Below are 27,710 nucleotides of genomic sequence, written 5' to 3' on the forward strand. Positions count from 1 at the left end.
ATATCGGTTCAGAATTATATTAGAATTTTGAATTCTGAATCATTTTAAATTGCGATGTGGCGAGATCATTGAACACCTGACAACAGCATTACAGACACTGCATTTATGGGCCAGTAGCAGGAAAGTACACATTATTATTCTATTCCATAAATGTAAAAATAAAACACTTTATTATAAGCAGGCTCTGTCTGTAATGTACATACCATTACGCCACAGCCTTTTTCATCTGGTTCCTTGGCAACGAGCGTGCCAGCTTCCGGAACCCCAGCCAAGAAAGGTAAACCCTCCTCTGGCCTCAATGGGGGCAGGAGCTCCACCGGCTTGAGTGGTGCTAGTGACCCCTTCGGTTTGGGTTTGGGCTTAGGTTTAGGCTCAGGTTGGGCCTCTTGCAGTGAAGCAGTCCTTGATTCCTCAGGTGTGGTCTCAGCCATGGCCGCAGGAGGCTCCGGCATCAGGGACGGTGTTGATGTCAGCGACGGTGTCAATGTAAGAGACAGCGTTGGTGTCGGAGCTGGCGATAGCTTATTAGAATCAGGGGCGGTGTGGATCTTGCCTTTCACCAGTTGCGGCATGGAGATGTGCACCTTGTAGTTGGTGCAGGGACCCTGGCCCTCGTCCACCACCGTCTGCGAGAGGGGCTGGATGCGGTACTTGCCGATCCAGAAGGGCGTTTTCAGCCGGTCCTTGTCCATGTGCTGGCACAGCATGCGCATGATGTAGGCGCAGTCGGACCGCCGCTCCCACTTGCAGTCAGACACCACCTCCAGCCGCTTGGAGGGCCCATGGGTGAGCTCGCCCGGCTCCGGCTCATTGACCTGTCCACTCTCTGGTGGAGGAGAAGATATGAGAATGGAAATGGATTAATGACCCATGAAACGAATGACCATCACATCACTTGATTTCCTCAAATTGATCATGTTTGTAGTGTTTATTTGTTCAATAATGAAGAAGTGTGCATTTATTCTCGTTTCTACACTGCAAAATGAACCAAAAGGCAAAGGGATCACCAACATGTTATGCAAGTCAATCATACTTATGCGAAATCAGCCTGCAAAGTTACCCCGAGAACATACCAGCGGTGACCTAAGCGATTAAGAATCACTGGACTGTGTTCATAGCAAGTCGATGGAACACAGGCGATGGAAGCAAAAGAGTATACCCGTTAAAAGCAGGACGCAAGTATTCCGTAATTCCAGTTGCCTGCGGCGGCTGTTGCCGAACCGCATCTTAGCATAACATTCGCTGAAGCTCAACACCAAACTGTCAGTCAAGTCGCTCACATCGCCTCTTGTCGCCCAAATAGATTTTGTCTCTTCTGTCACCAGCGACTCCATACAAATTCAATTACTTCCATAGGTGTCAGTCTAGTCGCGTCTGGTGTATTTGTACCATTAGCAACAATGTTTGAATCCATTTTCCTACTCTTGTGCTAATTCCTCAGACAACTGGTAGGACTGAGACGTTACCAAATTACCAAAACAAGCCCTAAAAAATATTTATTCTGCAAGTGGTGTCCATAGACCATATATCAGTCTTCATCAATTCTGACTGATCTTTTTGTCACATTTGCATTGTCAGTGTCCCAACCTTGGAGGTCCCATTATCCCATAATCCCATTACCAGTCTGTAATGATCGACACCTTACTGTAGTAAGTCAACAATTCACACCTGGCCAAACTGTAACAACTATCACCTAACTGTAGTCTGCCTTGTTATTAGAAAGACTGTGGTGGTCTCCCAAGTTCTTGCAGTACTTTTGAACTTTGAACGGGAATAACTGCAATATCCCTCTTACATAACTGGATCAGTGATGTTTTAGTACCGGTAATAGCACACGTCAGGGTGGTGCAACGACAGCTAATGCCACTATTTTACAGATTTTTTTTAAATGTGTATTTTCCAAGAAGCATGTAGATTGCAGCACATTTATTACCAATTACTAATTAATTTATGGGCATTAGCTGTGATTGTACCACGTGACGTCTGAGCCCAAAAAAACCCCGCCATTGACCCAACTGTTGAGGCCTTTTACGAAATACCTTACTAAAGCGGCGTACACACACAAAGCTAGCTTTTCGCTTGCTCGCCTACTCGCCACTCTTTCATGGAACGTTCGCTGAAAGTTCCCGCGGCTTTAACTGCCAATGGACAGCCGAGAAGTACCGAACTCTGCATTCCAATTGGTTACTCGCTTACTCGCCTCACTCGAAGATAAAATATTTTCAACTCGGAATCCGCCCACATCGCATCGCTTGTACAGTACTCGCCTACTCGCCTGCGAGTCTCGCTGGGACACATTGACATTCTATTGAGTTCATTCGCTGAGCGAGTAACTAGCAGCGACGTGTGTGTACGGCCCTTAAGAACTTAGTATGACACCCCTGCCACCAGAGCTTTGCTTAGCTTTGTTAGGTTCTCCCCTTAAAAACAGAGTCAAATTACACTACAGCTTTCAAAGTGCACCCCTTGAAATGAGCAGTTGTTGGCTTTTTCCTTTTCTCGATTGCTTGAAGTTTATCTCTAGACTGCTTCACATTTCTCATTTTCCCTTGACATCCATTTTGTCATCCACCCTGACTATTCTCCCAGTCCTTTGTACACCCTCGGGAACTGTGCCAACTGTGCACAACATAGTTTCAGCATTCGTGTCACCAGGGCAGGGGGATACACAAGGTGCCAGCCAGGGAAATTGAAGTGCTTTTTGACAACCCCTTTGGGCTGTCAAATGCCTTTTAGTAGAGGGATGGCATCTGGCCCCCATCCACCCTGAAGGCCTGACAGTGCTTAAGTGCCAAAAGTGCAGCAGGGATGGGTGCTCCTCTGTACATTTCTCCCTCTCCAGTTCTGGATCTGTTTCATAGTGAGTTTTGGTTATCCCCCACAGTTCCAAATGTCTCTTAAAATGCGTCCCTTGGTTTATCTTTTACCCTTCTTAAGGGACAGTGGCGTGCAGTGGTGGATGTGTTTGGGATACTGAATTGTTTTTAGCGTTCAGGAAATTTGGCTTTCTGCTAAATACAGTGTCATTAGAAAGTTTGGGCACCCTTTTGGAAAATCATTACATCGGTTTATTTATCGTTGAGCTTTTAAAGTAGCAACTTCCTTTTAACATATGTTAAACTGTAGAGAAAGAGAAACATTTCAGCAGTGGAAGAATTTTCATAGGTGTTGTAGAAAGCATTTTATGTGGATTTATACAAAAATATACGTGTGCATAAATATGGGCACCCCAAAGAAGGTATACCATTAATATGAAGTAGAGCTCACCTTTGCTGATATGGCCTTTGGATACTTGCTATACAAGAAGACAAGTTCCAACTGCCTGGTGCTACTGAATAGTTGCCAATTATTCTATCCAGAACCCCTCTAATTCAGTCAGGTTACTCATCTGTCTTCTTTAGACATCCTGTTTCAAATAAATTCTTCCGTTTTCAATTATGGTGATATCTCAAGATTGGTATGACCATTTCAAGACATTGTACTTGTTGTTTTGCATTAACTCATTGTTGAATTTTGATCAGTGCAGTGCAAACACTGTCCTGCTGGAAAGTCCAAACTCTGCTCAGCTCTAATTGTGTGATTGACACTTGAACATTCTTCTGAAAAATATGCTATTTGAAAATAATTAGTGAGGCCCTTAACTGTAATACGTTTTACAGTGTGTATACTATCCACACAGACCTATAGTAGGGTGTGTTTTAGACCAGAGGTCATAGAATTTATGGGTGCATTTTTTGCCGTATCCACCTCCCATTGTTAAGGTCAAATAACTCTAGCTCAGTCTCATCTGACCACACTGATTTCCCAAAATGCTTTTAGCTTATCCAGATAAGCTGTCTGCACAAGTTTAACAATTTATTTCTGATGGATACACAGGAAAGCCTTTTTATGCATCACCCATCCAATGAGCTTTTGCCTTGTGAAAAGTATACGTGGAAGGACCCATGTCTAAGTCTGCACTATCAGCAGCTATTGTCTTGTAATTCTATGGAGGTCTTCTGTAGTGTGCCTGTTACCATTCTTACAACCCTTTAGCCATGCCCTTAACTATTTTTCAACAAACTACAGTTTTTTCAGAGCCCATCATATTACTCTCTCCAAGACAGAACTTAGGACAAGCCTCGTCTGCTATTATGTATGATAAGTAACATTTTAATGACCAATCATGTCTGTCTTGGTGACTGAAAGGATTCCAGTCATTAAAACCAGTTTGTGCTGCAAAAGGTGAGCTCTACTTCATATTAATGGTATACCTTCTTTGGGGTGCCCATATTTATGCACACACATATTTTTGTTTAAATCCATATAAAATTATTTCTATAACACCTATGAAAATTCTTCCACTGCTGAATTGTTTCTCTTGCCCTACAGTTTAACATATGTTCAAATGAAGTTGCTACTTTAAAAGTTCAATGATAACTGATGTAATGATTTTCCAAAAGGGTGCCCAAACTTTCTCATGGCACTGTATATGCGAAAGTGAATAAGTGTAAAGTAACAGCCACTACTACTCTTTGCTTTAAGATAAGGATTTGTGCACAGCTATTTTTAGGTTCATCCTGACATTTCACCTTCAACTTTTTGTGAACAGTGTAATTCAATTCAGGTCGAGTCAGAAGACCAACTCAAGGGTTAACCACAAAGTGAAGGAGATTCCCTGAAGCGTGACTGAGCACAACCGACCATGTGAGAATAATTTGAATTTTCTGCATTTGGCGCAGACACCTGCTAAGCTGGCCTCCACCATCAGTGTATACTTACCATACTGTTCACTACCCTCTTCTGAGTCATGAGTCTCTGACTCCAGTCTGATCTCTGTCTCTGGCTCCAATGACACGTCTATGGGTGACAGCACTTTTAGAATCAACGCCCTACACGCCACACCAACACCACTACCACCACCACGCCTATGTATGGCAATATGCCAGCATCATCACTGTTAGAAACATGCCTAATCTCCCCAACTATCTATTTTGTTAATATTCATGTGTAGTGTCTCTCACACCATGAAATATGTACAATTGTTACATGTCTTTCTAGCTTCTTGTGTATGTCATTGCCTGTTTTCACAGACCATGCCGTCAAGCTAAGCAAGCACACTAGGTGGTAGGGTTTTGCATCATGTGATGTATTTCAAAATTCTTCTCTACAATTTGTGAAAGAAATGCAGATTTTTTGGGGAAAAAACATCCTGGCCATCCTGAATGCATGAAATTATCTTGGCGGCGCAAACATATGATTGTAAGGTGAATGACTGAGCAAGTACAGTACATACCCTCTATTGACTGCATGGAGACGTCCTGCAATACAGATGGAAGCAAGGAAAAAAGTGTTAGAAGGTGAACACTCAGTTGCCATGAAACCACATGCAAATTGTACATGCCATTCTTCCATTATGACACATTACAACAACGCATAGTTTTACCTTTTGTTGGGTTTCTTCCGAGGCCTTGTTTTCAAACGGCCGGATACGTGCACATGTCATGCTCTCATCATGGAGGCCATACTGTGAGCAAAATACCAAATAATACATCACCAACATGTCAACTTGTATCCACTCCCTTTCAAGTGCATCCCATGCTGCTCATCAGCATGGTCTTTATTAGAGGTGCACCGAAATGAAAATTTGTGGCCGAAACCGAAACCGAAAAATAATGAATCACTTGGCCGAATACCGAAACCGAAACCGAATATTACAGTTCAGTCAAAAGTGATCAAAAGTTAGGTTTTTCACTATTTTTGAATATTGCTGAAATCTATGGTTTACAGGGATGTTTTCCTTTCCAATTTAGAATAGTCCTGTCGAATAAAAAAAAATCCAGCCAGTAAAAAAAAATCTGTGTTGGCCTCCCTAGCAGTGTTAAGTGACAAATGAAAAGTACTGCAGGGTTACATTAAATTAACCTAGTAGCTCCCCTGTATTTTAATTTCTCTGGTAGGTCTAGATACGATGCTCATCTTTCATTTCCAACACGTAAGGCAAGTGTGTCTGAAAGCGTCCCGCCCCCCGCCGACACGACACACACACAGCCAGGGAGAAGCCACGCATCTCGTGCATTTCGGGAATGGGCATTGGGCATTGGGCATTCATAAATAAATCGTTGACACTGTAAATCTGCAATTGGTGATGGTTTTGTAAACATGGACTGTCATCTGTAACTGTTCGGGAATAATGTCACATCAATTTGCGTCTGATTTGGCCAGCGTAAACTTCTGCAAGGTAAGCTACTTGTAGCTGTGACAACTTGTAGTCAGTGTCAACAATGGCAGGTTATTTCAATATCTCTAACGCTAATAATGATAAGCTAGCAAGCGAAGTAAACTAGCTGAGCACTCTTAGCTGAGGCAATTTTATCTGGCTTACTACACTACTATCTGCAACTGTCTGGGGGTCGTTTCATACAGCGTTGCTTCGGATTTGTAAAACAAACTTTGTAGCCTAATAAAGCCACCCCCTGTAGCCGTGCGAATCGGGATGCTGTCTGTCAACAATGTCAATTGCTAACTAGTTCTAATGCAGCCCAACTAGCGAACAACTGTTCAGTGGGGTTTACTTTGCCGTGCCACGAGAATGGAAGGAGGGGAAGGGAATGATAAATAGCCTATTTCTCGTCACGGACGCACAGACCACAGATTCTATAAGGGCTGTGCACAAACTCCCTTTTCCAGTGAGCTGGACGTTCAGAGGTGTACACTCGACAGCATTTTCTAGCTATTGCTCCCCCCTGGTGCTGTAGATGGAAGGCCACTGTAAATAAGTATTGAACTCTTTATGATACGTCGGCGGAATTTAGGCTACATGTTTCAAGGGATGACCGTGGGAGTCCCTCAGTTAGCAAACGCATGTCTTTTTTTTTCATTTTCGAATAACATTCGAATATTGGCCATCGAATTTCGAATAGTGTTTTTGGCAGAAATGCACATCCAAATGTTTTGACATGTTTTGGAAATAAAATAAACGTGTATTTGATGTCTTCAAATGTTAGAGTAGAACTGAAATTAGTTTAATTAATGCCCATTTTCAATTAATTTTCTATTCGGCCTCCGATTCGGCCGCTCAATTGGCTTTCGGCCGAAAACCGAAAGTGTCTTTTTTTGCGTTTTCGGCCGAATATTTTCGGCGGCCGAATTTTCGGTGCACCTCTAGTCTTTATGCACAGTCAAGTCAAAGTTTAGACAATCTCTTACCAAAGAGATAAATTAGGTCTGCTGATAATTTAAGTGGATAACACGTTGTCTTTATTAGTGTAAACACATATATTATGTACTTCCAGTACATACCTAATCCTAACCCTAACGTACAGTGTAAGTACATAATATTACATGTTGTTACATACTTTATTACAATGTACCTAATTAATATGACCGGGAAGGCCCAATAAATTGTAACCATAAACTGAAAAAAAACAAACCCAAAATAGTTCATGAGTCTCTTACCATGTCATTGAGCCCATAGGGTATAGGGCAGGGAAGAGCTGGGGCTGGGGTTGGGATGCAAAGCATGTCTTTGTCTGTGTCCACTCCTTGGCCATTCCATAGTGTCTGGACACGAGTGGCCGGCTCAGAAGTGACTTGAGGGTCTGTGACCACTGCATGTTTGAGAAGTAGAGGAACGAGAGACAGAGAGAGAGACAGAGAGAGAGAGAGAAGAGAGAGAAAGAAGGAGAGAGTATGAGCGAGTATAAAGAAGCATAGTTTTCCAGTAACCAAAAAACAACCAGCAATGAAATGTTAGTTACAGAAATCCACTTGAGGAGGAGTTCAGTTGATACAACTTAAACTCTTTGTACTAACTGTTCACAAAAAGTTAGTTCGGGATATTTGGCTTTCAGGTGGAATGTCAGGATAAGTCTAAAATAGACCTGCGTTAAGCTCAGGTCAAATACTCAAATACTCATAATACCAATACATTTTCAAAAGGCAGCCCCCCCCCCTCCACGTCCAAATTTCTCCAAAGTAGTCTCAATCGAAGGGAATTTGTTTGTGCCGCGAAAATGAACGCTTCAATCACTTGTTTTGTAAAGTTACAGCTGTTTTATTTTATTACTATGCTATTATTTTGTTAATAGCACAAACGAAGAAGTTTACAGCACAATCCGGCACAAACATAGCACAAACGATCTGCCTTGTTATTTGAGCATTTTGGGTCGGAGGGGGGGGCAGCTTCACACCGGTCTAAAATAGCCATGCACAAATCCTCATCCTAAAATCCTTTTGCAAACAAAACATCTCAACAGTAACTATCTTTCAATTAATTAATTTTGTCATATATTTCACCAAAAGCCAAGCATAACTTTCAATAAACTGCTGTACATATCTCACCGTAGGCCAAAGATTTTCTCCGTTTCTTCTTCTTTTTCTTTTTCTTGAGCGACTTGATAGAGCCCTCCTCGCTCTCCGTCACGATCTCCACCACCACTGGCGACTTGGGCTCCTCCTTCACCTCCTTGTCTCCCTCCGACTTCCTGCGCAGTACTACCTTGTGGCGCAGGCAGTGGCATCCCAGCATGCACTCTGGCTTGCCGCAGTGGTGGTGGCGTCGCTCCAGCGCCAAGCTGGTACAGACGCAGCCCAGGCGGCAGTGGGCCTGGAGACAGGGTGGCGCTCGGCGCACGATGATGGGGAGAGTGGGCGCATTGAATCCCTGAGATGATGAAAGAAATGTGGTCAAAAGAATATTAGTTCTGTCAAAATAATCGAACTGATTCTCAATGGGATGGAGCTCTGACAGGTCACAGCATTGATATTTACTAAAATAATACTGTAATGGTACTGTTCTCAAAAGGTTATGAGATCACTTAAAAACAAAAATAAAAAAGTATAAAAATAAAGATGTAACTCAAATGACTTGGTTATATTGTTACATAGTTGCATGCCTGGTGTTAAACCATTTAAAATCTTTTAACAGCACTACTCTAGCTCTAATTAAAAACAGCCATATGTAGATCAGTACCGTTGCCGTGGCGAGAGCGGCCAGGGCTATGGAGGCCCGTTCCTCTGTGACGTAGGTGCGCTCCTGCCCCTCCCACACTGCCCCGTCCTCCACCTCCAGCAGCTTCACCACAGGAGGAACCCGGTTCACAACCGCCCTGCTTTCCACCTTCGGGGAATCCTTGGCTGACGAAGTGGTCTCTGGTGCTGGTGGCTTCACAACAGCAGGTGTGATGGTCTTGGTAGAGTTTTTCAACTTGGGTGCTGAAGTTTTGGTAAGTAGGGAGGAGGAGATGGACTTTGGAGTTTCTAAGGAGGTTGAGGACTTTGTTGCTGCTTTTGTTGTTGATGTTGTTGATGATGTTGTTGATGACGTTTCCTTTGGTGTGGTTGTTCTGGACGACTTGCGTCCTCCTCCACCAGAGCTCAACTTTTGAGTCTCTTTAGGCTTCGAAGGTGCCTTGGACTTTTTGTTCTGGGTGGCAGACGTAGACTGTTTAGACGCAGGTGTTTTGCGTGAGCCTGACATAGTGGTGGTGGTGGTGGTGGTGAAGGAGGAGGAAGAGGAGTTGTAGGAGAAAGGGACAGACGGAGGGGCCCTCTTCTTCAGCACACTGTCCAGGGTCCGCACATAGCTGCTGCTCTTGGTAGGCATCTGGTATGCCACAGGGGTGACGCTGCTCGTGGAGAAGCTGGCGGCGCGCTCGTCTATGAGCTTGCCCTCGTTGGCCAGATACTCGTCTAGCATGTCGCTGCAGAAGGCCGAGCGGTTCTTCATCGCTGATGAAGCTGCGTCCGTGGAGCTGGTGCTGGCTGCCGTCATTGTTGCATCTGAGCTGGGACCAGCTGCTAAGAGGAGAATAAGCATTTATTCTTCACACTGACTTAACTTTTGATGGGAACACTGATGGTGAGAAGTGTGAGAATGCATGCAGAAAATAGCTCGCATGCAGAAGTGAGAAGTTTTGTCTTACCTTCAGGTTGTGATTCTTGGGAGTCTGTTGTGACAAATTTGTCCCTCCAACCCTTGATTTTTGTGACATCTGTCGTTTTCCCTGTCCTGGAGATGAATGGGGCTATTTCCCAAAAATAAAATATTGTTACAATGGCAGAACAAATATGAGGCAAACTGATAGGACAACTGTGGAAAAAAATGTTTTAGAAGAAAATAAAAACTCAGATTGCTCTAAGTATTGTGGAATTGTATATAATTCTTACGTTGTGATGATGAGACAAGTGATTGGGAGGCAGGGGGAATGGGCAGCTCCACACCCAAATACACCAGATCTATGGCCAAGATCTGATCCAGTATATTTAGTTTCAGGCCCACTGAAGACAGAAAAAATATTACCGGTACATTAATATAATGAATTTAATGTGGTCAGTAGTTACCATTTCCCTACATTTGTCTTTCCACTACATTGATATAGTGACAACAAACAGCCAAGGCAAGAGATATGGGCTCTCAGAGCTATACGTTTGTAATACTATTCACAATGCTCCATGTGTAGACTATACAAATTCAAGTCAATCTTACAGCCATCATTCATCTTTGCTATGGGTCATGGATGATGACCGCAATAAATGTATAGTTCTGCATAATTGGTGTCTTTCTGATTTTGAAACAAATGTACAATATTAGTATGCCATCTAGATACATGAACGGTGCACTGATCCGACTTACCTTCCTGCAGGACTGGATGGATGACCTGTTTGTATTTCATGACCTTTAAATCTTGGAGGAGAGCCTTCTCTAATGAAGCAATTCGTTCAGCCGTGCTTTCAGGAGATTCAACCACTGCAGACATCATAAGATATCACAATTACAAAAACATCTTACCCAAGTGTGCACTTTCCAACTATTTCTAACAATCCACTTATATGCAGAATTTTCATGCTACGTACCCTTTGCTTCCACAACATCCGGTGATTTCTGTGATGGTGGCTGAGCTTCCTCAGACTGGTCGCTGAGATGAATACTAAGCGCCTCCTGTCAAGTGCATAGATTTTATTTCACGGATTAAATATTTTCATTACGTAAACAATTTGCATCATACGAGACAAGTGACCCTCTGAACAACTCGGAGAACTAAATAAATAAGAGTACTGAAAATAAAATATGATTAATATTGCAAGTGAGGCCAGGGTATTTAGTTACCTTTGAGGTAAACGAGACAAACAACTGGCCTTCCACATCTTCGAGATTGGGTTGCATGCGGACGTCCGTAGGCCCTCCAACCACCGGCTCCTCCTCAACTTGCTTGTTTCTTCGGCCTTTCTTGCGCGAGCGTGCCTTAGCCTTCCCCGCCGCAGACAGCTGGTTGTTAGCGTTGATGACAAGGGAGGCCACACCTGTACCACCAATACCGGTGGTGATGTCACCTGTTCCACTGTTGGTGTCCCCGTCAGCGTCTCTGTCTCCGTCCGCATCCCCGTCCTCATCCTCTGGATCACTCATCGGGGGAATATCTGACGTGATGGAAGGAGGGTCTGGAAGAAGGCTGCGACTGGCAGGTGGGTCTAATAGAGGATTGTGATTGGCCGGTGGGTCTAATAGAGGATTGTGATTGGCAGGTGGGTCGAACAGATTGTGATTGGCCGGTGGGTCTAATAGAGGATTGTGATTAGCAGATGGGTCTAAAAGAGCCTTTTGATTGGCAGGAGGATCTAAAGGCTCAGGAGTGAACACAGGCAAAGGGCTACAGGGCCAAAAGTCCGGTGATGAGGGCGGCGAGAATGCCACTGCAAATTCAGATGGAGACAGGGGCGACAGGGGTGATAAGGGGGCATCGGGAACAGGCTGATCAACAAAGTCGACAGGGTCTCCAGAGGCACTTGTAGTCATGGCCTGGGGATTAGCTTCATCAGGATTTGTAGCTGTGAGGGACATGTCAAGTTTAGGGAACACTGCTGTAGTGGACTGTGGTGAGGTGTGGGTTGGAGGGGACTGTAAACTTGTTTGCATTTTGGGTAATGTTTCTGACACTGACTCACTCATTTGAGGTGGAATCCGTAACTCCGATGGGGCCTCAAGGGCAGTGTTTTCTACAGTTTTATTGGCAGACACAGGGGTTAATGTGGAGGTATGAGTGTCACCAGGTTCAGTGCACGATTCTGTGTGTTGTGTGGAACTGGGCGCAAGAGCAACATTTGTGGTGGGGGAAGACCTTTCTTCATTTGCTGCATCGGACCCAGTAACATCAGGCTTTGGGGCAGCTTTGACAGGTTTGGACTTTGATTTCAGTTGTTGAAAAAACAAAGCAAGAAGGGGTAAGGCCTTGGCACTTGGTAGCTTCTGTGATGCGGATTTACTTTGGCTTTGCTTTTCTGAGTCACCAACTCTCGTATCTGTGCCAGTGTTCTCCTCAGACGATGCATTAAGAACCTTCTCACCATTTTTTCCTTTTGTGACAGAACAGTCACCAGTCATGGCGTCTGCACTGGTAGAAGTTGAGCCAAAGTCTTCATTGGATTTCCCATTCAAAGGAAAGCTGTCCTTCGCAGCAGATTTCAATAGTGTGGGATTCTCAACAGGTTTCGACTGTATTGAACTCTCAACTGATTTCAACCTTGTTAAATTCACAACAGATTTCAACAGTGTTGGATTCTGTACCGCCAATTCCTTCTTTGAACCCAAGGTGCTCCTGGCATTTGCGCAGCCACCGTCAATTTTATGCAAGATGATCCTAGGACCAGCACTCTCAGGGGCTGTCTTCCTAGCACCACTCTCAGGGGCCGTCTTCCTCAGTTTGAGCGGAGTCCCCTGAAACAACTCCGACAAAGTACTTGGGCGTCGTTTCACAGTACTGAAAGCAGACAGAAATCACTTCAGTATACTGGTTAACTGCCATACAGTAAAGGTTACTTTGTTATTACTGCCACCAGAATTGAAGAAATGCACCATATATTTACAACTATTGTGTTAACTATTGAGTGAAATGATGTTTGAAAACTTACATACAATATCATTTCAGCATAACATGAGCCATAACATGATATTGTTGTAATTTCATAAAATGGGTAAATATTATTACATAATTTTGTTATACATTCATGTGTACCGGTACATCATTTTGGATCTGCCTGGAAGCCTCTTCCACAACACAATTTCTAGGCATCAAGGAGATGCCATGTTATCGCTTAACAACGGAATATAACAAAGCTGAAATAGAATATGACATATGGTCCTTAGAACTGATACTTGATATACTGTATATAAAAAATATATTTCTAGGCAAGTCACTGAGAAAGTTACTTAGCCTTACATTATGTTTATATCACCGCGCCATAAATGAGTTACTAAATTATTATTACAAAGTGTTGAATAAATTACTAATTAGAAATTAACTCAGAGTGCGGACCTCTACCTAGAAAGGTCTTTGATAGAACAGTTGACAATGTTTGTTACACCCTTTTTAAGTCTTTCTGCCTGGTTGTGGTGGAGTTAAAAAATGGAATGTCAAAATTTCCCCGATCTTGCAATGGCGAAGAATCTTATAATAGATGTCTGGATCGTGTCTGGATCGTGACCCAGATCACCTCAAAAATGTAATCACTTGTTCCTTTTGTCATTTCCAACAACTCCACAAAATTGTTATCAAAATCCGATCATAACGTTTTGAGTTATCCTGCTGACAGACAGACAAACAAACCGATGCGACCGAAAACCGCAAACTCCTTGGCCAAGGTAATAATTACTATACAGTGTTTCCCATACATTGAGGAAACTATGGCGCACCGCCATAGTTTAAATTTGGCCGCCATAGTTTCTGAAAATGTTTTTTTTTTTTTTAAACATTTTTACTTTTTTTTTTTTTTGACGATTTCTGTTTTTTTTAAACGATTTGAAAAACGATTTGATTTGCATTTTCCTCCTGTAGTAAATACATCCTATAGAGAAAACCGTGAGTGCATGAAAGACAGGGATCAAAAGCCTAGTCAAGTTGTTGTAGTTAACTTGGGTTTGGGAGCAATAAAAAAACCTTCAGAGAAGGGACAGTTGGGATGAGTTGGGATGAGTTTACTGACACTCCCCAGGCTTTGTTTTACAGTTGTATGATAATGAGTTAGGCGACAGGCCTTCATTGTCACAGCAGAGGAGACATTGGGCTGCATATAGAAATGAATGTGTAATGAATGTGAATATAGACATAAATGTGTAATATGTTGTTCAGCCCTTTTACTGGGAGGAATTTTGAAAAACTGGCCCTGTGACCAGCACCCCTCATGTAGAATGTGTACGCAGGCGTGTGAGGGGGACCTAAAAGGCATAGCCTACTCTCTTAGACCCTTTTTGTCTGTGCGTTTACAATTTCACAGTGCTCCTGAATTCTTATCTGTGCTCCTTTTTTGTTTTTGTTGTTTTTTCATTGCATAGACCACTGCATGAGGAACGAATGAAAAGTGTGTTGCAAACAGAAATGATTCACTGTACTGCATGTGTTTTTTTTAAAATAAAATGACAATGTACTACTAAGTCATGGGTAAAATCTTATGTAATTTCTCAAAACATAAATGGCTGAAATGTAGGCCTATAGTTTCTCCATGCGCCAATGTCATACTTTACTCATTGTTTTGCCGTCATGCATGTACACCGTGTGAATTTCCACGCCCCCCCAACAAAAAAAACCCCGGCTGCCCCCATAGTTTCCAATATGTATGTGGGAACACTGCTATAATACTACTAATACAATTGTATTACAATGTATTATAGTTGTATTGTAATCCAGACTTCACCCTCATCAAAGAAAGACGATAGGGTGCTGCCCCTTGGCCCAGTAGTAATCACCATTACTACAAAATATTACTGTGCACTTCAAATTAGTGGTTGGATAAGTTTGAAAGTCTTCAGTATGATAACCTGACAGCCGACAACAGTAGCATTGCAATATCGTTCCTGTCGAACAGAGCATGCTGCTCTGACAAATATTTGGCCTTAACAAGGTCTAGTAAGCAATCTGCTCTGCTTCAGGACTTGTAATCCCTTATGCTATTTTGTTACTGAGGAATGTAATTTAGCTACTTACAAATGTAACACTGATGAGTAGAATAATACAATATGCTTTTGTTCCTTCTGACTTCTGTTAATAATGCAGTGAGAACAACTTTTCACTAAACACAGATACTATGTTTTCAATACATTTTTATTCATCACAAAAAAAAAAACATTCCAGACATATTCAGACTATTACACGACTAACCTTTTGTCTGTCGTGGCTGACAGCTGTGCATTTCCTTCTTTGCCGTCAACGTCACGCTGTTTCCTGGTTGGATCATCTTCCTTATTTTTTTCCACAGGGACCTTTTTGGCAAACAGTGCTTTGAGACTGTTTATAGGGCTAAGACTATTCTTGCCACCACTTCCCGCCGAGGTACTTGGGGAACCTAGCTTGGGCACTACACTGCGCGAATTGGTGGCATCTTCCCGAAAACCCTTTGCAAACGGGTTGTAATCGATTTTGAGTTGAGTGATACTAAGGTTCAGGTACGCCGTCACTGCGAAGAACTCAGTTTGTGGAAAACTGAACGTCATGACATCGGGTGAATCTATGTCGATCACGTCTGTTGGCTTGTCGGCAGGTACTATGTGCAACCGTGGCAAATACCTATGCATGGAGTGGAGGACGATGTGTCCATCTGTGTCCGTGACGGTATTAGTAAGTTTGAGCTTGTAAAACGACACAGGATTACCCATCCAGTAGTGGCCGGCGGCAGGAGAATCTTGGTGGATGAAGACTCTCCCTGTGACATGAGCTTCTGATTTGCCGTTAGGCTCCCAACGATGGTCGGTCCATCGGTAGCGGTGGTTGTCCATGGGAATGATGTCCATCACCAGGAGGTAGCGCTGGAAGGGCTCCATCCCTGAAAGACGATAGCGGCACGTCGGAAACATCCGTCTGCCTTGCTTTGTTAGAATCATTTCCGTTTTGCAGCGGAAGAACTCATTCCACATGTTGTTGTTATCCAGAGTCACTGTAATCCCCTTGGATGTGGCTTCTGGGGGTAGATTCTCTGGATGGTGGTTTGAGACTAAGTCAGGGGATAGAATGGAGGTGACGGCATGAGGACTTGCAGCTACAAATCCAAGAGATGCTTTTGTAGCAGCAGCTGCCTCTCCATTAGCCTCCAGAGCTCCATGGGCCCCACCACCCTCCATGGTCTGGCCTGACTTTGGGCCTACAAAGAACGATGTCGTAGCAGCACTAGTTGGGGCCACCGCCGAAGCGGTGGCCCCATCCTCTCGAAGCACCATTACTGCCTGCTTCTTTTCGGCCATGAGATGTTGGGGGACATCTGGAGGGCTTCACGGCCCTTCTACCTCAGACTTCGTCTCTGACTGATCATCATCCTATAACACAAAACAGAGAAAATAATAGATCTGTTAACACGTTGACTCCCAAGTCACGTAAAAGTATGTTTTGCCTCCCATGCGTTGGCTCCCAAAACGTAAAATTACGTTTTTACGTTTTTTTTTTTTATGGATTCTGAATGTACACATTCTAATGCACATTCTGTGTGATTTTCATAATAATGTGATGAACAGAACTGACAGTGAACATGAAAACACCTACAAAGTCAAAACTCCTACAAAGTCAGGATCTGGATATTTCATCATCTGTGCATTTTATTACACCCAGTATTTGAGTTTTATTACAGTGAATCAAACCACTTCTCGCCACGTCTCAAGTTACTTCCTAGAGAATCAAAACATGTCCTGTCAATGCCTTGCTAGCTAGCCTGTTCCTAAACATATGATGGAAGGACAAGGAGTTTTGCTGTCATCAAGATAGGTGTAAATTGGAAGGTCGTAATGAAAAACAGCATGCAACACAGCAGGAAGTAACCTAATTTTGGGTGAGTACTTTGGCACGTCTACTTTTATCTACAGAACGAAGCTAGCTAGCATTTCAGATGATGTGGCTCTGAACAATAGCCTGACCAGGTGATTTTTGCACCAAAATAGTTTACTTGGAAGCTACTGGAGTTGTTCTTCGGGCGTAAAAATGCATTTAGGCCCGCAATTTTAAACTCGGAGAGTCAAAGAGCGCACCCGTGACAAAAAAGGCTATAAGTTATCTCCGTTCGAATAGTGAAAAACGCTATTTCTAACTAAACCACTGCTCACTTAGACTTGAATAACTTTGGAATTCGAAATTCGAAACTAACTGTAAAAACATACAGACAGCTGAGACTATGGGCAAGCCCTTGCATGTGTCTGTGGGTTGAAGACAAAATATTCGGTGGCTGTTCAAAAAATGACAAAAAAGGATGAAATTGGCTGGAAGTCTACAGCTAAAATTCCAAAAAACGGCTGGTATTGAATGTGTTAATATAATATTTCCACTCGTAAATGTAAAATATAAACTAGTGTTGATTAGTGATAAGTTCAGTGTTTTCTGGGATACAAAGACAAGGTTATTACCCTGGCTGTGAGACCTGAACCATGAAAGCAATGACAGAAAATTCTAATTTCTTGGAATTTGCCTCAATATTGGTCCCTTATAAGAAATGTAAAAAAAAATCTAAACTTTTTTCAGGTCACTGAGATATTTAATGCATCATATATGATGCATCAGGCTTTAAAGAAATGACCAGGCCAATTTCATGACCATTGAAAAATGACTTTTAATGCATTTACAACTTTTTTTTAATTTAAAAAATATTTTTTTTATTTAATTTTTTTTCGCCGAGCTTTGGTCACCTTGTTGTTGACCCCTGCTCTCTTCTGGCGGTTTCCGTGTACTGCAGGACGTTTGGAAATGACACGCAGGATGTTTTTGAGATCGATTTTTTTGTGTGTCAGCGGGGAGGGGGCTTTGAATTTGATTAAACAAATGTGATGCGTCCGGCGCGATAGGGTTAATACCCAAACACAATCTCTCGAGCATCAATGGCATTTTAAAACCTGATGTTGGCCAACATTTACGGATGTTTGAGAGGAAATGCAAAGCTACCCGCTATCAGTACTTAGCTTGGCCTTAGCCAGTCGCTACCTCAGTCACCGAAACATCCGCATGAGGCTTTAGGAGGGAGGTTTACTAATGTAACACTGAACGCTGCTAGTTGGTACAGATTACACTCATCCCACTTCCAAAGACCTCACCCCCAATTCATGTTGTCCGCAAGATTACATTCAATTTCCTACAGGTTACGTGCCTAGTACCGGGGTATGGTACCAGGCTATCAGATAGTACAGATAGTACTTGTCCGACTCGTTATTGGGTGAATGATGTCTTAGCAGTAGCTAAAATCAGGGTGGTACAACTACAGTTAATGCCACTATTGTATGGATGAAATTATTTACTTATTTTATTTTTGCCTTTAGTGGATTACCTAAGAAGTATATTCATTGCAGCGCATTCATTATCAGTTACTAATTAACTTGTGGACATTAGCCGTTTTGTCACCTGACGTCCGAGCTACAAAAAATGCCATTGACCCCATTGCCATTGGCTAACTCCTGGTGCATCAGGTATAAACTGCTATGGCAATAAGGGACAGTACAAGAGCATGTTAGAGTATAAAAGAGACATGCCAAAGATCAACTCCCAACATCGTTTCATCAATACTGCCGTCTTCACCATTGTTATTATGTGTTGATTTGTTATTGTTATTATTATGTATATTATGTGTTACAAGTCGGTTTTGTTTTTAAAAAAAAAACGTTCTTGTTGCTTTGATTCAAGCCGTCTTTGTAGGGTAGTAGAGTGGATTGTGGACAAACGACAGGGTTTTCCGGTCTTTCTCATGGATCCATGACACGAAAATTAGACGTCTCTGATTAGCTCCCTCCTCCTGCTCTGTGTGTAAGCTAGGATTTGTGCCACCAGCCATTGCTTGTTTTGAAAACAAGCGGAAAAAAGTTCCTCAACATGTTTTTAGAAAAATGGGCCAACATAAACCCATGTGGGCAACGCCTTCTTTCAGTGTGACGTAACACATACAGGCTCTTCATGATTCGCTCCTGGCTCTCCGTTGTTTATGTAAATTGGGGAACACAGCCTTGGGAGGTGACGCACTACTAGTAAGCCTTGCATGTGTATGTAACTAGGGGTGATTGTCCATTTTACAAAAGGAGTAAAACCGGTTTTCATTGGAGGTTGATCTTTAAATGTTATCCAGGACCAAAGCACAATAGTATAAGTCATGTAGATATGTTGTGATATTGAGAGGGAAAACGATCGTTAGCTGATTGCCATCTCGCTGGGTCTGCAGGGAGTTTTAAACCTGCCTGCCTCTGAGAGGCTGGTCCACCACGTATGAAAGTTAAATGAAAAGCGTGGCTAGCTCCGGTAAGTATCTCCTGAAACTATTGCCGACCACGCCCCCAGGGCAATCTTCCGCTCTGCAAAAATCGCCTGGCAGTTCACTGTGTGGGGATTCTGCGTTAGACTTGGCATAATCACAGATTCAAGTACATTTCCAAAAGACTCAACAACACCAGAAAGTTGCAAATGCCAACTTAACCCTCTAGCTACCAGAATTTTTTTTGAATAGGCCGGAATCCTACCAGGAATTCTAAGGAAAAATTGACATTTTTGTCATATTCTAAACAATGTCAAATAACTTGAAAAGAAATGAAAAGTGTCAATTACAAGTTACTTTCATATTAAAGTAGAGAAAACACACTTTCAAATGGTATATCATTTATGGATAATTAATTGTTCAGTATTCCCATAGAGTGCCTTTGATGTGGATTAAATGATAAAATTTATATTATCTAGGCCTATCTATCTATATATCTATATATTTAGGCCTATCTATCTATCTATCGATCTCTCTATCCATCTATCTATCTATCCTTCCGTCTATCCATCCATCCATCCAGGGTCAAAGTTGAACAATGATCATGTGACGACAACAAATGTCGTTCACCCAAAAGTCCTGTTTTAAAGCGGTTTCAAGCGGTATAACTGTAATGGACTACACTAGCTAATAATGTTTGAACTAAACCATGCCGAAGACGTGTACGGATAACCGGAGAAGTTTCCGCGATAGCAGACAGGACATGAATGGAGCTCTAGGAAGTTTCCCCTCCCAATGTGGCACAGGTAAGACGCGCCAGGCATCACCGACTTTGACCGGAATTGATGTGCTACAAACACCACGTTGGTAGGCTATTATTGGAAGTTAGCATTCAACTCAACGTCTTCGCGTACATTTTTATGAAGGACAACGTGGAGTAGTAACAGTCCTTGACTGCTTTGCCAAAGCTGACACGCAAAATGAGTAACCAATTGTTCCATGCTGCGCTTCCTTCACGATGCGCTGTTACGCAGAGCTGACGCTCTAAGTTGTTCCAGGAAATAAGATAGTTGGATACCAACATATGGTTTGACTCTGAAAACACACCGAAGACAGTTTACATGTTTAATATGTAGCGTGTAGACATCGGCTGGACAGTTGTGTTTGCTATTTAGGACCATGGCAGAACTCATCACAGTTGAACACCATCTCATAAGCTTAATAAAACAACATGATCTAAAAATAGCCTAAATAGTCATACACATGTGCTGTTGACCATGAAAATAGATCGGAGAGGGTTGGAAGTTTTCATATTTAGTGTATATTGGTTGTAGAAACAGAATGGTTGTGTTTGTAGCCATCCAATCTCGGACGGCCGGCATTTGAATTGACGGCAGATTGCCAAATCGCATAAAGCGGCGCATCTCGTAATAAAATCTAAAATACTGAAAAATAATATATATAAACATATAGTTTTTATACCGAAAGTATATCGAGGAGGGTCTGTAATATTGAGCTAAAGTGTTTGAAAGCTGGAAAAACGGCATGATGACGGCCGTTCAGCTGTATTTTCATATGAAAATATTCCGGCCGGCCGCGGCCGTTCTGGTACAGATCCAGCCGGACGTTCACGGCCGTTATGGTAGCTAGAGGGTTAATAGACAAAATCCATGTGTCCCATTCATTTCAATAATGATCCTTAGGTCCCCGCCCCCCCCCTTGCGAAACAAGAACGCAGAAACAACGGGCCAATGGAATCTCTCTTGTATCCTGTCTCTCTGATGGTACGCAGCTAGTCATTCAGCACACTAATTCTGAAAGAAATCTCTACAATGCTATGCATGTATTTTGAAATGCTATGCATGTTGCTAGCGAAGTGGCAAGTGAACATCCGGCAGTGAATGTTAACTTATTCCTGTAAGGAAGGCCTCACAAAAATTCAAACGTTATATGTTAAGCTTAATGCTCTTTAAAAAAACAAAAATCTATCCCGGCTATCGCAACTAAAGTTCTACTGTAGTCTGGCCAAGTAACTATGGCTGACTGAGTGTAACCAAATGTAACCAAAGTCATCTGCGCTGGTTGGCCACGTTGCACTAGAACTTGCTACCTCACAGCAAACTCTGGCAGATGTGCTAACCAGTGAGCCAAGTCACAGTGGGTTTACATACAGTGTTCAATCTCGCCCTCCAACCCGTGCCTGCAGTTCACCTAGGGAGCGCTGTCGAGACAGCAGAGGTCATAAGGCTGGCGCTAATAACTGACAATTGTGCTCGCTGTCGGCTGAAACGTGACAATATTACTGTAAGTTCTGAGAAACCAATGTGGATTTAAATGAAATGTACAATAACCTGGGAGTTATGTCCTTCTGATTTCTTACAGCTTTGGCATTTATGAGTCAGGCTCCACTAGCATCTTGCTAATAAAATTGCTTTACGGCCGTCGTGATCACAGTAATGCAGCCGGGCGACCAATCCAAACGCAGTGTGTGAAGCCACTCATGACGTCACATTGACAATAAATACGTATTTTACAAACATCCAGCGAGTTTAAACATTCAAATTAAGTGCTGTTTGAAAGGGTAATTTATCCTGCCTTTGGGAAAAATAAAATGAAACGATGATACCAATTCTCTCCCAAAGCAATGGCAGCATCTGTGGTTGAGCTCCATGGGACCCCATTCATTCTAACAGCCTCTGCGCTCCTTGGCGCTCCTCTGCGCTGTCTGGATGGCGCCACTTAGTGAACAGTACCACCCGGAAAAAGTTGCGAGATTCCTCCCTCATATTACCCATAGATCCTCTCTGGCCAAGTGTTCAGGTTGCTACCTCAGTCACCGAAACATCCGCATGAGGCTTTGGGAGGGAGGTTTACTAATGTAACACTGAACGCTGCTAGTTGGTACCGATTACACTCATCCCACTTCCAAAGACCTAACCCCCAATTCATGTTGTGACATCAGTGTAACCAAGGTTATCTCTGCGCTAGTTTGACGATCTGTGCTCAAACTGGCAACCTCACAGCAAATGGGAGACAGACTAGCCAGTGAGCTAAACGGTTAGGCCGCTAGCTCAATTACCAACACAAGCCTACATAATACGGCAAAATACTGCTAATTGGCATCCGCCACACACAGACACCCCCCCCCCCCCCAAAAGTTCACCGTCTCCGGGTTACGACAGCAGTGTAACCAAGGTCATCTCTGCTAGTTCGACACTCTGGGTTCAAACCTGTGACCTCACAGTACGACATGGGGGGCCGACGGTGAGCTAAAAAGCTCAGTCACCTGCACATCTGTATGAGGTTTGAGAGGGAGGTTTACTAACATACTACGGCCGAACTCTACTAGTTGCCATCCTTCTTCTGCTACCTGCCTGGTAGCGTTGGTAGCAGAAGAAGTTTCGCCTTGAATTCGCTGTATTCGCTCTGGACGCGGCATTGACATGTTTGATATGGCTAATCACATAACAGCTCTGGTTTGACAGCCTGGGACATTCGGAGATGTGAACATTCCAATTGGTTTTCGCCCAACCACATCATAGCTCATTACTTAAAGATTAGCTTGACTTTAATCGTTAAAATTTACTCTGGTCGCTCAGTTCAGTTCGCCCCTGGCGAATTCGCTCTGGTAGCACTGGTCTCGCACCCTCCATAGAGAAATAATGACTTCTGTCGCTCTGTTCGTGTTGGTCGCTACTGGTGTGAACAAGGCATTACACTCGGGCCGTTATACTTTCCCCACAACTCAATCCTATATATTTTTTAGAGCTATCTATGGCATGTTTGTAGATGTCATAATTAGAAGGTTCAGAGGAAAGCAATGACCTTAATCATTATAACAAGTCATATAAAAGAGTCTTGTTTATACTGCCCTTTTTAAATGCACTAGTGTAGATTAGCATATGCAAGCTAGCTATGGCATGTGTTGAAACAGATGTACCGGTCATATCGAGGCGAAACATGCTTTATATATGTTCATATCAATGTGTATGTGTCACTCAACAACACGGTTTTATGAAAGTGTATTCTCTCATTGGCCTAATGCTAACTTGATTGTGAAGTCTATTACTCTGTTATAGCGCGTGCCTGCATAACATACACTAGCGTCTACCTGAATTTACCACACCGTTTTACGACTAGCCCACAGTAAACCGTTTACAATGCTAATTCGACTACACCACAGGAAGACCTCCAGTTTCGCGCCGCAACGACATCCACGACCATCTTCCTACTGACACCTTTGTTCACGACGACTCACCTGTAGGCCTACGTCAAAAACACGGAGTACCTTCGGATCGTGTCACTGGTAAAATTATATCAGCCTATTTGTTATAATGCATCTCGACGACTGTCACCAACATCAGCAGCTTAAGGCCGCGATTAGGGCACAACACCACGGCCAAAACAGCCTAGAAGCGGCCTCACATGCGATCGGTTGTTGAGTTGTTTACCACAGCATTTCTACCAGATAAGGTAAGGATCACCCAACTACAAATGTGTTGATGATTGATTATATAAACACAACGCAGTGTTGACATCGACAAAGGAAGAACCGCATGACCAGCGCACCCAAAGCCTTCAGGCCTTGCACCACATCAGCCTACGCTAGCGCGTGCATTCTGCAGTTGACCAGAATGGCGCGTGGATCCCTCAGCCAACACGATGGAAGACTTTCAAAGCTTAGGGGGTACGGGGCAAATAACGCACGTGTTTGACCAATTTCGTCTCCATCTTCTCTAACCCACCCCTGTATTCAAATCAACAGTTTACCTTTTGTGAATTGAAATGATTCAAAGTGGACAACGTTCGTCTTTTCTTGTATTCCTTGGTCGTCCTTTCTCTCTCCACTTCGAATATTATTACTGTGTGCGTCTCACCCCAGCCGAAGGAAGCGTACGTACGTGCAGTCGTCGAATACGTCACGTCTCTAGCGGTGGCACGTTCATGTTTGCATTGCGCAGGCTCTAAAGGCGTTTTGATGACATTCAAACACGAAGTATGGCTCTTCTGCGCCGTGTATGGACAATTATTTTATATTTTACGGGCTGTAGCCGCTACATGTGCTTCTGCCGATAGTAGACCACGGGATGCCAGAAAGCAGGTTGAAGCTGGAGTTCATTGTTTTTGTACACTTCCAGACATCCATTGTTTGCCACGCATGTCTGCTAACTCTGTAAGGTAGATTTTCTATAGAGACTGTCTTTCAAATGCTTAGCTAGGACTGCTAATGGACGGGAAACGTTTACATCATGTTTCAATGTTGTGTTTTACATCACCACCAATGTAGAAATTTGTTGTTGTGCTCTTGGCCTTTGGTCCAAGATGGCATAGTTACTGCCTGGACGAAGATAACTGTTACGACATGGATGTGAGGTAGGGGGTTACGTCGTGGAGAAGCTTATTTTAGTAACGTTGAAAGCTCATATTGAAGTATGAGGAGTAAACTAACAGGCGATTTGTGGCAGGCTACCTCTTCCACCGACTGCCGTTCTTCAGCATGTTAGGCGAAATGATGGCAGTCGCTGGCTTCTCCCAAAGTGCTTTACTGTGCGCCATTTTGTGGAAAAGATGGCAACTACGCTCTACTGGAAAATAGCCTTCTTTTCCCATCCCATCAGAAGCGAGCCGTCGGTAACGGTGCGCCTGTGTTTGTGGAAATAAAACGGAAACGTGATGTTGAGCCTACTTATTTCCGAGGAAGTGTCCATTGTCTGAAATACCGGTATCAAGGTGTTTAATGCACTGTATGAAAACTGGATGGCGTATGGCCGATATTTGAAGAGCCACGTTGTCAGTGATTTGCCTACCGTTTAAGGAACCACAATACTATACCGCCATGTTTAATGCAGATGTACCGGTACCTCAAATTTAACATGGCCCATGTTCATTCTTTAACAACGTGGACAAACTCAACACAAAGCCAGACACTTTTTTTTCAAACATCTAAATTGATACCACAAGTTAGCAACTCTTAATATATTTACTGAACATTGTCCCCGCATACAACAAAAGCACTCCTAGACCACAGACATCCAAGCCAGCACAGATCATCACCAAAAGTGAGTCAGCATGAGCCTAACATACTGTTAAAACTCCAGGGGCCTCATCTATAACACTTTGTCCAGAATTCTCCCTAAACATTGTGTATGAGCAACCCTTTCTTATTCTGAAATAATTTTCAGATGCACAAACATATTCAGATGCTGCGAGCACACACTGATACCAAAGTCATTTAGAATAAGTCCTTTCACTTGGCGGCCATCTTGGCTACGCCTCAGGATCACAATTTGGGTCGCAATTTCAGATTACTCAGACCAGACGAGTCGAGGCGGTGAGATGATTGGATGAATGACAGCGCAGCTCAGCAAGCAATTGGCTCTTGTTGCCAGCCAGGTGGGATATGTGCAAGCACGCGCCATATTAGCATAATGAACTGCACCCTTTCATTCCTATGGACGCTTTCTGAAGTGTTCTGTCTCCTTATACAGACAGTCTATGCTTATACACACTCTTATAAAGTGTTACACTAGGCATGTACACACAAGTGCTATGCTACTCCTGTGTTCTTCCCACAATAGTCCTTACAAGGACATTGTTAATCAATTAATACTCCAAGTGTATGAGCCTTTGACGACCAATCATTCCATGGATTAACTGACACGCCTTCCAAAAGGACAGATTCTGAGATCTGGGTTGTATGTGGAAAAAAGCCTTTTGAAACCTTCCACAAGGTCAACAATAGAAGATGGCAGTAGAGCACATCTTGTGCAAACCGCCACCAAACACCACAGAAAGAGAAGAAGGAGGGGCCATTTACCCCTTAGGAGATCAAGCTTGAGCACACTCCTTTGCATTAGGTGGGCGGAGTTTGAATGATCTTTCTCTAATAAATACATTTAGTGCGTTGGTATTGGCTGTGCACACAGCCAGGGATTCCAAAATGCTAAGTTTATGTGGCTGGGTGTTTTATCATTTGAAGTCCCATTGGAGCCCTGCACCTGTGTATGACAAGAACCTGTTGTCTTGTCGGCTGGCAGTTTTATCCACTTTCTCGCTCACTGTACTGTCGGTGACACCATTAGAAGAACATACTATCATCTTGCTCGGAATTCTTTGGCATGCTCCCTAAATAACGTTATTGTGTGGTTAAGTGGTAGCCATTGCTCACAAGACAGGGTTTTGCGTCACTCAAATGTTGTCCTCACGTGTGATTGGAGCAATGCAATAACTTAATTTACAACGCATGAATTGATTCAGGTGCCCGTTTCTCAAAAGGATTGTTGCTAACAACTAGGTTTCAAATGGGAAATTGCATTGCAACCAATTAAGTTGGTAACTTAGTTAGCAACAACGTTGTCGAGAAACACACCCCAGATGTACTCATGTTAAGATACGTTCTCCCAGAATGGAGTCGGTAGGAGTACAGAAACCACAGAAACTGTTACAACATCCAGCCGGGTTCTAATCAGGCACTACACTGGTCCAATGGAGCTTCCTATGCCTAACACCTAACCCAGTAGCATTTTGGGATTCCTGTCTTCGCGCAGCCAGGTATTTTGAAAACAGAAAAATCATGTACAGTTTGCAAGTCACCCGGATGCATGTCGTTTCTCTTGTTAGCATTTGACGCCATGATGGTTCCCAAACCCCTATCTCTATGGAAGAATGAGGTTCTGCCGACAAAACTGACCATATATGGTCAAACATGGCCGACATTGCGGTCCCATTCAGTTTTGTACTGCTTTCACCGCAGTCCAGATGTAGCGTTCATTTCCATAGACTATCATTGGGGACTGTGAGAAGAATTGATATAACAACCGTTTTTGCGCATTTCAAAGCACAGAATTTCAACAGACTGTGTAATTACTGAACCTTAAATGCTAACTTGTGTCAGAACAAAAGTAGCACGGACAAATTTGTAGAATTGGTACACGTAACCTAGCCATGCTAACACAAACCTATGGCAGAGATAGGTTTAGCTGGACCCAACGAGGCTAGCGTAGAACCATGTGACCAGAGATCAAAGACTGCGTCAACTCTTCTTATCTACGGCTCTTGGCATACCAACATACTGACGAGTTTTTAACAATGTGTTGAGTTGTTTGCAAACCAAGAAATGAATGCTCGAATAAAACATATAAACTCTCGAAAAATTGCGAGACTTTTCATTTTGCACGTTAGGTATAGCTTCAAAATACAAAAAGAAGATGTTTGGAAAGACAATGGATTGAAAACAACAATTTAACTGAAATAGGCCATTATTTGTCGCTCGAACCCACCTAGTGGCTAAACATATTCTTGCCTGGCAAGGGATCAGCCCATGCCCACCTACGGCAACACAAGTTTTTCATTGGAGTCAGCAGAATGGCTACAGCGTACAAAAGACGGTTGTTTGAGTAGCCGTACGTCGGCCAAGGCAGCACAGTGGCAATTTGAACCATAATGACAGCAGTTCGATCCCAGAAACGGCCTTCAGCTATCTGAACTGTGTGATGATTCCAGACTAATATTTTAATTAAAATATCAACCACGAT

At 43.0% G+C, this 27,710-nt stretch overlaps 1 protein-coding gene across 5 annotated transcripts in view; it reads right to left on the reverse strand.

The window, feature by feature from the left end:
* mgaa (MAX dimerization protein MGA a) overlaps positions 1–24,045 on the reverse strand; it is a 45,936-nt gene extending 21,891 nt beyond the window's left edge. For 3 of the 5 annotated variants that reach the window (XM_063184427.1, XM_063184426.1, XM_063184423.1), the window contains exons 1-14: positions 23,947–24,045; positions 15,132–16,279; positions 11,090–12,737; positions 10,837–10,921; positions 10,616–10,729; positions 10,150–10,260; positions 9,906–10,007; positions 8,954–9,780; positions 8,323–8,644; positions 7,438–7,589; positions 5,426–5,506; positions 5,276–5,300; positions 4,762–4,839; positions 204–826 (exon numbers count right to left, since the gene is read on the reverse strand). In XM_063184427.1, the coding sequence (XP_063040497.1) occupies positions 204–826; positions 4,762–4,839; positions 5,276–5,300; positions 5,426–5,506; positions 7,438–7,589; positions 8,323–8,644; positions 8,954–9,780; positions 9,906–10,007; positions 10,150–10,260; positions 10,616–10,729; positions 10,837–10,921; positions 11,090–12,737; positions 15,132–16,207 (5,244 nt within the window). In that variant the 5' untranslated portion in view covers positions 16,208–16,279; positions 23,947–24,045. The remainder of the gene's footprint in view (positions 1–203; positions 827–4,761; positions 4,840–5,275; positions 5,301–5,425; positions 5,507–7,437; positions 7,590–8,322; positions 8,645–8,953; positions 9,781–9,905; positions 10,008–10,149; positions 10,261–10,615; positions 10,730–10,836; positions 10,922–11,089; positions 12,738–15,131; positions 16,280–23,946) is intronic. The other 2 variants (XM_063184424.1, XM_063184425.1) reach the window with 2 other exon arrangements.
* Positions 24,046–27,710: the final 3,665 nt, after the last annotated feature.

The sequence above is a fragment of the Engraulis encrasicolus genome, chromosome 19 (genome assembly GCF_034702125.1).
Source record: "Engraulis encrasicolus isolate BLACKSEA-1 chromosome 19, IST_EnEncr_1.0, whole genome shotgun sequence".
NCBI lineage: Eukaryota > Metazoa > Chordata > Actinopteri > Clupeiformes > Engraulidae > Engraulis > Engraulis encrasicolus.